The sequence below is a fragment of the Macrobrachium rosenbergii genome, chromosome 13, assembly GCF_040412425.1.
Source record: "Macrobrachium rosenbergii isolate ZJJX-2024 chromosome 13, ASM4041242v1, whole genome shotgun sequence".
NCBI classification, from domain to species: Eukaryota; Metazoa; Arthropoda; class Malacostraca; order Decapoda; family Palaemonidae; genus Macrobrachium; species Macrobrachium rosenbergii.
In genome coordinates, this window is record NC_089753.1 from 27,706,677 (window position 1) to 27,718,789 (window position 12,113).

The window sequence follows — 12,113 nt, forward strand, 5'->3', positions numbered from 1 at the left end:
GGCAGGGACAAAACCACACCCCATACAGTAGAAAGCGCTCTCGTATCGTGTTCCTAGAAGACAAAGGAAGGAAGCAAAGCAAGAAACAACTATGCGGATTCTACCACGTGTCATATAGTTTACAAAGTCGCGGAGAAAAAACTGAATAAACACGTGGGAAGGATTAACAGAGTTAATGAATACCCAGAAGGAGAAAGGGTGCAGCTGTGAAGGTCACAAGGAGGAGACGCCCGCGGGGCTAGACCTAATACCCAAGGACCTCCCTAATACCCAGTTCATAGGCCTAGGATTAGCAGTAAGCCGTTGACGATCTTGTGCTTATATGGTAGTACTTCTGACAAGTGTTTTTTTTTTATTATTTGGTCCCTTGAAGATGGAAACAAAGATTCTCCCCCCCCAAAAAAATGGCTCTCGTGACATCAATAAGTTTCTCTTTGATGCCACCAAAGGAATTGCTTTTGTTGGAAGTTGTTTGAAAGAAAATATACCCTAAAAGTGTATGTATATATATATATATATATATATATATATATATATATATATATATATATATATATATATATATATATATATATATAAAACGTAATATAATAACTGAAGAGCAGGAATTGTTTAAAAAAGAGGGGAAAAAAATAAGATTTTGCGTCCGCTGTCACTCGAATGACCTTCTATCACAAACATTTCAACTCCTGTCAAAAGTATTTGTGACATGCTATAGACTTTTATAGGAATATATTCCAGAAGACTAGAACATTCCACAAGAACATTTAACTTTCGCGCCAGAGAGAGAGAGAGAGAGAGATTCCGCCCCTGTTATCGAAGTCACTTAGCACCGGTTAGTTTTCCGAAAAGAAAGATGGGATAATTTAGACTTTTAACGTTAAAATTATAGGTAGAGATATATAATGGCGGCGCAGACGCGGCTGCTATATTTATAGAGACGAAAATCCTCCCAGATGATGACATATAAACCTGACCTCTGCCAATAGTATGCGATAAATTCGAGAAGTATGGTGACGAAAGTCCGGACGGATTTGGCGAAACCGTCAGGTAAAAGGGTTCAAATGCTTTAAGTATGAAGGGAGTATAGATGCCTGAACCGCTTTGGCAAGGTTATAAGTCGAGTTATAGTAGAATTGTGCAGTGGCGGCGTAGCCGCAGCTTTTATATTCATAAAGAATAAACTATTCACAAGGTAATGGAATAGAAACCCGATATCTGCCGATAGTATGGGGCATATTTTAGGCAAGTCAGGAGCTGATTTGGCGAAACCGTCAAGCAAAGAGGGTTCGAACGCTTTAAGCAAGAAAGAGTATAGACGCGGGAATCGACTCGTCAACGTCGTAAGCGAAGTTATGGTATAATTAATATAAACGGTCCGCAGACTTGGCTGTTACATCTGCAGAGACTGAAAATACTTAAGATAACTAAAAATAAAACGGAAACACGCCATTTTTCAAGGGACAAATACGAAAGGCGTGGCGATGAAAGTTCGGCAAGGGGGTCGGAGCGCTTGACAGAACAGGATCGCGCTGCCTTTGTCGCCCGTGACGGCGGCGACGGCGGCGGGGTCAGTCGTCTATAGATCGCAGCAGCAGCAGCAGCACAGCAGCAGCACAGCAGCAGCAGCCGAGGAGGAGGAGCAGGCGAAGAGAAGAAGAAGAGAAGCTTCGGAACCGCGTAGTAGTGATCAAGTGAGGCCGAGCGCGAGACAGACCCAAAAACAACATGGAGGCCGTCATCGGGAATATCACGTAGCAGTGTTTTTTTTTTTTTGAAAGCCTCGCGAGTGCTGCGGCGGCGGCCGGGGGAAAAAGGGCGTCGCGAAGGGAGGAGGAGAGAGAGAGAGATAGAGAGTAAGAGAGAGAGAAAATATATAAATAATAACGAGAAAAAGAAAAAAGAGGACGGGAAGGAAAAACTGAAACTCTCTCCATCCCGGGGGAAAAGGGCGTCGCGAAGGGAGGAGAGAGAGAGGAGAAAGAGAAAGATATATATATAAATATATATAAGAACCGAAAGAGCCACAGAGAAAATATATATAATAAATTTAAAAAAAATAAAAGAAAGAGGACGGAAAAGCAAAACTAAACTCTCCCTCCATTCCTGATGTGGGACTCGGATGAAACCGACGCGAGACGCTCACTAGGCCTCCTCCTACTTCCAGGCGTTAGAAGGAGCAGCAAAAGCAAAAGCAGCAAAAGCAGCATCGGAGGAGAAGGAAGAAGAAGGGGAGGAAGTAGTGCTGGTGGTGGTGGTGGTGGTGGTGGAGGAGGAAGAAGAAGGAGAAGCAGAAGCAGGCGAAGGTGTTGGTGTCGTTGTCGTAGTATGCGAAGGCTTCAAACGCATTTGAAGCTTTCGATGCCGTTTTAAATGGCACTATGAACCTAGACTCGCTAACTGCTGCTTTGTCTCATATTGGTAATCTGGTCGCCAGTTTGACAAAGAAAAACCTGAACTCTAGTGCGCAAGAGATTCAGGAAGTAAGTGTGCCTCCCCCTTTTTAAAAAAAAAAACCCTCCAAAAAAAAAAACCCTAAACCCCCTCAAAACCCCCGTGGTTCTTTTGTTTTTTCCATGTATATATTATATATCTATTTATGAATATATATATTGTGTGTTTGGTTTTCGAAGTGTGTTTTTTTGTGTATGTGTTTATTTTTGGGGTTCCTATATATCAATAACCACAGCTGCTGTGACGATTTATATATATATATATATATAAAGTGTCCGTCCATAGGCCTACACTGTGATTGTCATATAAATTAATTAATTAAAAAAATCACTGCTGCTGCTGTGCTTATGGTGCTTCTATAGTGGTGCTGCTGTTAAGATGCTGTGCTTCTCAACATTCCATTTATATTAAATAAGATTTACTTCCCTTACAGCTTTTCATAGGCCTATAAGAGGCTTTTAGGTCACGTGTGGTCGTCGCATTTTGCCTTTGCTAATTATATATTTCCGACCCTGCTTTGTGTATGAGCTTTTCTATATGCTGTAAATAGGCCTAAATATCTTAATGCTTGCATAGCCAATATAGGCCTATGGCTGTAATGTTAAGGCAGGGCATAGGCCTCTTTTAAAAGGCTTATGGCCTGCCTGAGCGGCCTAGGCGGTATTGTAGGCTAGTCTGTTGTCTATACTGAGGAAAATGGTTTGCCTAGGCCTATTTGGCTGCTTAGAATTACCATTATGCAAAATCAAAATTTTATTCAAGGTTTGGATAGGCCTAAACCAGGCTTAAAGTTTCAGTTGTAATTTTTTTAGATAGGCCATAAGTCTCAATGTCTTGAGAAGATTCAGCATGTAGATCACTTGAGGTAGGCCTAATTAGGCTTATCACCTTGATTGGTAGCCTGAAACAGGCTAGGCCTACTGGTAGCCTGAAACGTGCTAGGCCTACTGTACCTTAGGCCTACACGCAGGCTGCTTATCACAGGTTTTTAAAAATTTACTTAAGCCTAAGGTGTGCTGCTCTTCGAAAGCATATGGTTCAGCTCTATGTAATGATTCGAAAACTTAAGCTAGCGTAATATTTATTAACTGGAATATGCTTTATTGCCAAATTTGCTTAGGCCTAATTCATTTCAATTTGATGGCTATTAACAAAGCTTAATGTATGCTTAGGTGAGCTTATGCTTATGCTACTAACTGGTGAAAGTGTACAGGGTTTTCCAGGGTTTTCCAGTCAGGGTCGCGACAAGTGGCCCCATTGCCGTAAAGGTAGCGACGATAGGTATCGTTGGGTTAGGCCTAGTCCCTCGTTGTGGGTTTAGGTTGCGCCTCAATCCTGATTACATTAGCCCTCCCTGTTTTAGTGTTGCATTGAAAATAGTTTTGGCTTAATGGTGTCACCCCTGTTTGGTGGATAATGGCAGCCAGTTCTAATTTGGCAGGTTGCCACTGAACATTGTGCATTGTTTAGTATTTTTGGCTGCTGCACAGTAAACAATCGAGGGAAGCTGTAAACAAGGTCAGGTCGAGTGTATTTGGTCTTGCAGACATAGGTTTTGGCAAAGGAAATTGTTAAATAATTTGTGGCAGTAGATTTAAATGTCCACCTTAAATTGGGGTTTGTAACTGTCTGTCATTGTAGTTGACCCAGTTGTTCGTAACATGATTTCGGTTAATAGTAAATATGAAATTAGTCTCAAAACAAACAATAGCTGCTGGATGAGTGTGTGCCACAGAAAAATGTTCAAAAATGCAAATGTGATTGGATAAATCTTGACTTTAATCACGGTAGTTATGCAAAATCCAAACTGGGAGCACTTGACCTAGATGTTGAACCTCCGTGCTACAAATTCACCATGCAGGCTGTAGATTTAGACCAGTTAAAGTGAATTGCTTGACACTTATCTGTCCCGTGAGAAGCCCACTTCATTTCTTGATAGGTAGCCACTGAAAATAGAGGCCCATTTGACGGTGCACCTCTGTGGATGTGGCAGAACAACAAAAATTCAAGTTTTAGGTAGTGAGAGAAGAAATGGAATATGAGTTAACTCCATGTTTGTCATATTTAGAGGTAGAGTGAGTTTTAAGCCACCTGTCCCATGCTAGCTGATTTAATGACTCGGATACGTTGAGATCAAGTGGTCAGAAGGGTTACTTTTATTTATGCCGAACTGACATTAGCGTAGTTGTCAAGTTAGAATTTTTTATTTATATTGAATTTTTATTTGGCCTATATTGTAAGTGTAGCAAGACTTTAAAATTAAGTGCAAAATGTTGCGAAGAATTCCCTGCCCTAGTTATTAAATTGTGGTAGCTGTATACATGTATTTACTTGTGTAGCATTTAAATTTACTGTATACTTACGTGAAAAGTCAGTGATTGTGTACATTTATTAGTATTAGGTATTATAGTAATTGCATTGTAAACCATTGTTTAGTTCAAAATAGGTATTGATACTGACATAAAGTATATATACTGTATAGTTTGTAAGATTTAGGTTAGTTTGTGTACTACAAAATGTACAGATTTAGTATTGAGATGTGATGAGAAGTGGATGAAGTTAGTTTTATGAACTTCCAGATTATTTTTATGCTTCAGAGAAAGGAGCTAAGCTAAGGATGTTTGACCTTGAATGTTGGTAGTTTTGTTGAATGTAATTATAAGTCCCATTTCTTTAAATGTTAAGGTAATTTAAGTCTTTGTGATGAAATTTAATGTAAGTGGCACTGTACAATGTTACTCAAATCTGACATCTTGAAATTAGAACTTGCATATAGGCCTCCCTTTTGTTTATTTTTAGCATAATGTTTTTGTATGTTCTATTCTACTGTTCAGTATGGAAGTTCCTTAGGTAGAATGAAGAATTTTAATTAGTGGGTATACAAACTTGGAGAATTTTTTAATAGAATTGTACATGGTTGTAGGAAGAAAATTGTATTTAAACCAAGTCGTGGCAAAATTGGCTGTGAAATGAATGAATCTGCTGTTTATTTGTTAACCATAAATTGAAACCTTTTCTTTACAAAGTGAGTTACAGGATAATCTGATAAGGTTACATTTTATTTAATGTGGTGATTGTAAGAGTAGGGCTGTTGAATGGTTTGAGAACAGATATTCTAGATACTTACTGATTAGGGAAATTTGAATCTTATAAATCTCCTCATAGGCCTTACTCTGAAGTTGGAGTGACGTTAAGGATAGTAACAGAGTGATGATTAACACCCAGTTTAACAAATGAGTTGTCAATTGAAACTAATCGAGTTGTTTAGTGGTTTACTTGATCATTAATGTTTGTCACTTGTGAAAGTTCTCGTTATTCTTGCTGGCTTTTAAAAGATAGTGTGTATAGTCATTTATTGGCTGTCTTTTGTACATATATATTGCATATATTCATTTACAGCATATGTTATTGTTGCCTGTGCTATGAAAAGGGTTTGAGCAGTAATTTTATACTACAGTTACATTAATGTGAGTACTGTAGGCTTATCATTTTAATGGCATTTGTAGGGTGTGATATTTTGACAGGTAAAAGTTATTTTTGTTTTTGTCAGAGAGAGAGATTGGTATCAACAGGCTGGAAAAAAAGACTGACGTCTCAGAGGTTGAGATGGTTTGGACAGATAATGAGAAGGAATAGGAACAGTTGGTCAGGAAAGCAATTCATGGGGTGAAAACCTCTGTGAAGGGCCTGGAAATTATGGAGAAAGGGGGATAAATAAAGGGGAGTTCAGGCAGAAAGGGCGCAGGACATAAAAGATTGGCGACTGCATTGTGCATATAACTTCATAACTGGAATATCTGATATGAAAATAATGGGGTTTTGGCGAATTTATCTAAATGAACTGAACAGCACACTTCAGCGTTGATAGGATTTTGTAGAATAGTGAATCCAAGGCCTTAATTTAGTGACTTCAGTTAAATTGAATATACGGTAGGGCCTAATCCTTTTGACGTACAGTAAACCCCCCCGTATTCGCGATCTCACGATTCGCGGACATTCTGTGGAATGTATCTACCCATCATTCGCAGAAAATTTGCCCATTCACTGTATTTTTCACTGAGAAATGTTCACTAATTACTGTATTTTCATCTCATTTTCATGACTAAATGCACTTTTTGTGATAAAACTATTAAAATACTCAGGTAATGCTCGAGTTACGATAATTCACCTTACGATAATTTGATTTTGCATTGGGTTAAGCAATTAATACCTATAGACAATATTATTTATAAAATATTTTTAATTTTTGTGCGGGCACAGGCAGCAGCATAATGAGGCAGTGAGAGAGACCAAATTACAATAGACAACTTTTCCTCCATATCTTTACCCCATCTTCTAGTTAAAAAAAGAAGAGAGAATGATAAAAGTATTGTTAGCAACTTTATATGCTTGTGTAAATGCGTACAGCCAAAAACAACTGACCGAGAAACTGTTGTTTTGCTTACAACCGAATCAGATAACAACAGCCGTTTACCTGGTATTTTAACCATCGTACAGTAATAAGCAATTACCGTAGCTTATAGCACAAATAATAAGTAGAACAGGATGATATATTTTTACATTATACCCTTATTCGGTATGGATAAAAGATCGTCAAGGAAATATACTGCTAAATTTAAGCTGCAAGTTGTAGGTGAAGCTGAGAAAACAATGTTCAACCTGCTAACGACTATACTGTAAATTATCGTGCATCAGCAACATGGATGAACTCTGTCATAATTAAAATTGGAGAGAAAGTATTTTAATCAAAACTACTGGGCGTGAAAGAGCACAGTACAGTTATTTTTACGCTGATAAACGATAAATACAAAAAGCTTGTATTATGATGAAATAAAGTGAAAATAGCGAACGGAATCTTGAATTTTATTTTACACAAAACAAATGTCCCCAGACGGCCATCATCATCCATTAACGAAAATAATAGATAAATTAATTTTACAAGGAGTCGTACTTTAGTTATATTTCGACTTGGAAACACTTTGTATAATGAAAAATAACCTTGCCCCCATATAAATAAAGTCTCTAGAGAATCATTTATGCTAACTAGAAGCAAGAAAAGCGCTCTGAACTGAATTAAATACAGCGAAATAAACGCCGCGTAAACGATTTCCAAACCAAAAAATTGATCGCTGTGACCGCAGTTTATTATACAAAAGCAATATAAGAATACTGCATATACAATATTATTGGATACAGTGAATTAAGGCATAACATTTTAAAAGATGCATATGCGTTATATTGACGTTTGTATAATACGATATGTGAATATAGAGTACAGTTACTACAGTATAATGTAGGCTATGCTACCCTATATTTATACTGTATTGTGTACCATAGTGTAGGCTAATCTAAATCTTTTTATTCAATTGCTCTTTGCACTGAATTAACATAAGTTACTTTGCATGAACCTCCAGAATTAGCTGATATTAATGATTACTATACTGTGTATGTGTAGAGTATACTTTATACTGTAGTGGAGGCTAGGCTACCATATATGCACTGTATACATGGTACCGATAACCTAGCGTAGGCTAGGCTATGTTTGAGATACGTTTTGGTATTTCCTCTGTTTTTTCCAACAAACGATGGTTTTTTGTGGAACCTAACCCCATCGTAAGTAGGATAGGCCTAATACCCATATAAGCGTTTTTAGTTTGTTTTGTGTCTGGTTGAACTATGTAAATAGGCAGTTCTAAGTGTTTTTAGAAGGGGTTCTAAGTATTCGCGGGTTTTAGCTATTCGCGGGGGGCTGTGGTACGCATCCCCCGCGGATATAGCGGGTGTTTACTGTGCACAATTTCAGAAATTACATTGAACATTAGAAATTGTCGGAGTTTGTTTTAATTTGCCAAATTCATCATCATTCTTAAGGCTGTCAGAACACACGGTGCTGTGTATTCGTTTTTTCAGTGTAAATTTAACTTTATTAGTACTGTACTAGGTTAGAAAATAGTCAATTTTTTGGGTTTAGATTTAACTTTATTAGGACTAGGTTAGAAAATAGCTAATTTTTCAGTATAAATTTAACTTGAATTGTAAAAGACTAGAAAACACTAAGTACAGTAAGCCCCATTTATTCGTGTTCTCATGATTCGCGGCCTCGCCCATTTGCGGATTTCTGTGCGGAACTTGTATACACGTTATTCGGGGAAAATTCGTCCATTCGCGGAATTTTTCACTGAGAAATATTCACTGATTACTGTATTTTCGTATCATTTTCGTCGCTAGGCTAAATGCATTTTTTGTGATAAAACTATTAAAATACTCAGGTATAAGCATTTTTAGAGGGTTTTTTATGTTTGAACTAACAAAATAGAGTCCTAAATGTTTTTAGCGGGGTTTTAAGTATTCAAGGATTTTAGCTCTTCACAGGGGCTGTGATAGACACCCCCCGCAAATACGGGGGTTTACTATATATTTTCATTGTAAATTTAAAATTGGGAATGGACTGTACCATAAAGTGTTTACCTCCTTATTCCTAACAAGGATCAGAATAACAAAGTTGCAAGTCCTGACAAAATCAGATGCCGTGTAAAGCTATGTGATTTCTTGCCCTGTAGTGTAGTAGTAGTAGTGCGTTTGGCTCACGAATCGAGAAACTAGACGAGAAGGGAAGGTACAGTACAGGTGTTTTTCATAAAATTCAGTATATATTCCTCAGTTGACTTTTCTGTCAGTTGACTTACAGGCTGCAGTTAGGGTTGAGAGAGCGTGAGTGAGTAAGAGTTACTTATTTTTGAATGTTCTTATGCTTTTTTTTTTTTTTTTTTTTTTTTTGTAACATTACAATACCTAAAAGTTAGCTAGTATGTTTTCTTTTTTGTTTTTTGGATCATGTCAAGATTAGCGAATCCAACTTCTCCATGTCAAGAACAGCAAACCCAATGATCCCCATGCAAAGAATGGCCAACACTTTCCAGTCCGAACTCCAATTCCACATGAGGGCTAGCACTAACCACGGCGACACAGTGATTCATCTACGCTTTCGCCGTGTTTAGTACTAGCCCCTGGGGTGGGGTCAGATGTATTTTGCCTTGTTTAATACTAGCCCCTGGGGATCAAATGCCTGGTACCGTAGTGTTTATGTCTAGAAAAACCCGATTCTTCCCATGTAAAGAATGTAACCCAATAATAATAAAAGAAAGACCCTGCATAGTTGGTTCGCTGATCTTTAATCCTTTTTTTTTTTTTTTTTTTTTTTTTTTTTTAAAATTAGGTTGGGATGTTACAGAAGAAATCTCATTTCAATATTGGGCCTGCAGAGGCTTTTGAATAAATAGATTTTAACAAAATTAGTGTTAAACCCTGGCCATGTGTGCAACTTAATGCTGTTATTAAACCTGTGCCAAGAAAAAAATGGGGAGGAAGGGGATTGACATGACCTGCAGTAGAGGGTGGAACATTAGTTGAAACTCTTAGGTGATGATGCAATAGCAGGGGACATTAGGTAGGGGTCTGGGAATAAATGTGGTGAGAAACAGTTTGGCATATTGTAACTTGTCATTCAAACCCCTTTTGTTGACACCACTGTGTGCAGGCTTGAAACTGAAAAAGTTTTTCTAAATGCAGTTAATGCAATGCTTTTGGATCCAAGCAGAGACTGAATCAAGTGCTGTTTATTACTAAATTTTTGTGTATGCTTTATTTCTTGTGGATTTGAACTGTTCAGTGAATGAAGTATGTGAGGAACTGAATGCTGCATGTTGATTTTATAGAGAGTTTTGGGAGAATTACATGTGGATTTTCCCCAGTCAGTCCCGTGAGTGTGAATGCTATGTGCATTTTTTTCTTAGTGCGAAGGCTAAGTTTAGGGAATTCAACAGTAAATTTATGACTGTACTGTACTTGTGCACAATCCCATCTATCTTGTTTTCTCCGAGTGCATGTAATTTACATTATCCAACCGATCGACTGTGCTTTGTTTTGAGTGCACTCATACTTCATGTAATGAGCTAGTTGTTTGGTCTAATGCATTTCTCTTGCCTACAGTTTAGGTTTGTACATTACTACCCATGGGAAAGTTTTGAATGGGTAGGACATATACGTTGGCAAGATTAGGTTACTAGTTGAGTATAAATTGTAATAAAAACTGCATTGGCCAGTTTATATTAAATTGCCATATCTAGTAGTGTTTTTGTATTTATATTTTTGTTCATCTTGAGTCTTAAGGTAGGCTGTGTACTTCAAGGTTAGGATAGAATTTGGAGTAGATGAATATTTTACCTACTTTCAGCACTCCTTAATACTGTAGTTAAGTAAGAGTGGTTAAGTTTAGAAATGTAGAGACGAAAGTTGACTGGATACAGATCATGATGACAGACATGTTTGAATTTCATCAATGTTGTAGAAGCTGAAAGAAATTGGGTGCCTTTCATCATCATTCGTTGGTATGGATGGGGTAGACACTCGGGTGATGTATCCTAAAGTCTCCTACAAGGAGAGGAACACCAAGTAGCTCTTGAATTATGTATTTATTTTTAAAATACCCTGTAGTATGTGATTGGAAGACACAAGCAGTAATTATATAATGGTCAGACTGATTAATTGGGATTTATGCAGTGGCTTCAAGTGTATAGCCAAAGTACTGTTAATGTAAGAAAGTTGAAGTGATCAGTTGTATTGTGCTTGACTGTTTAGGTTTGATACCATCCTTTGTATTCTTCTGACAATGGACTTGGAATCAGGTATCACAGAATAATAATATTGTACTTTGATGATTGTCATGATTTAACTGTTTTTGGATTATATCCCAGTCTCACTGGACCTTTATCAGTCAGGATTCAGATGATTACTGCACATGCTCCACATTGCCTACTTGAGGATGCCTCTAATTCCTTCCCACTTTTCAGGGGACTGGGTAGTGTCAACATTTTCTCCCCTAGTCACCTTCCTTAGTAAAGCCAACTTGTTAGTTATATGTTTCTCTTCAGTTTTAATCCTTTCCATCAGAATTATGTTTGAGTTATTTAATTTTCTTGTGTATGGTACTAATCCTCTTTGATGATTAGTACTCAGGTGGTTGTATTTTTCTTCCTGAAAGTTATCAACTGTGGTGATTTTGTTTTTCATCTTGGATTTGGGATTAACTTTTTTTTATAAGAAATAGGCCATTATTACTTGTCTTATAGTTTGAGGTAGTTCGTGGTTTGTTTGCATTTTACTCCTATTTCTGTTAGCCTGCTCAGCAACCTGTAAGTAATTTTGTAAGCCTTTTGGTAGTGTGTATTAATTTGAAGCCTTCTTTCACTTGGTTTGACTAGCAGCTTTTAATTTACTGATTTAGTGATGTGTTCCAGCGTGGCTGTGAAGTCAAAAGGTTTTTGGAATTGGTAACATGGAGTGTTTGTGTAGGTGATTGGTTCCCATATTGTTGTCACCATGCTTTGCCATACAAGTTAGGGTCTTTCTTTGTGAACTAGTAGTCTTCCCATAGTGTAGTTATCAATGTGTCTTGACATGCAAGTGAGGGTAGTTTTCCATATTTTTGTCAATATGTCTTGACATACAATTGAGGGTCTTTCTTTGTGAACTTGTAGTCTGCCCTTACTGTAGTTATCAATGTCTTGACCTACAAGTGAGGGTCCTTCTGTGTGGACTTAATCTGTTTGTCTGCCATTGTTTGTTACCTACATCTGTGTCTGTGTCAAGACCAGATACGC

The 12,113-nt window shown here is 37.5% G+C and overlaps 1 protein-coding gene across 3 annotated transcripts in view; it reads left to right on the forward strand.

Annotated features, from left to right (window-relative positions):
* Window positions 1-1,573: 1,573 nt before the first annotated feature.
* Not1 (CCR4-NOT transcription complex subunit 1) overlaps window positions 1,574-12,113 on the forward strand; it is a 52,227-nt gene continuing 41,687 nt past the window's right edge. For all 3 annotated transcript variants that reach the window (XM_067114903.1, XM_067114904.1, XM_067114905.1), the window contains exon 1: window positions 1,574-2,483. In XM_067114903.1, coding sequence (XP_066971004.1) covers window positions 2,382-2,483 — 102 coding nt within the window. In that variant the 5' untranslated portion in view covers window positions 1,574-2,381. The remainder of the gene's footprint in view (window positions 2,484-12,113) is intronic.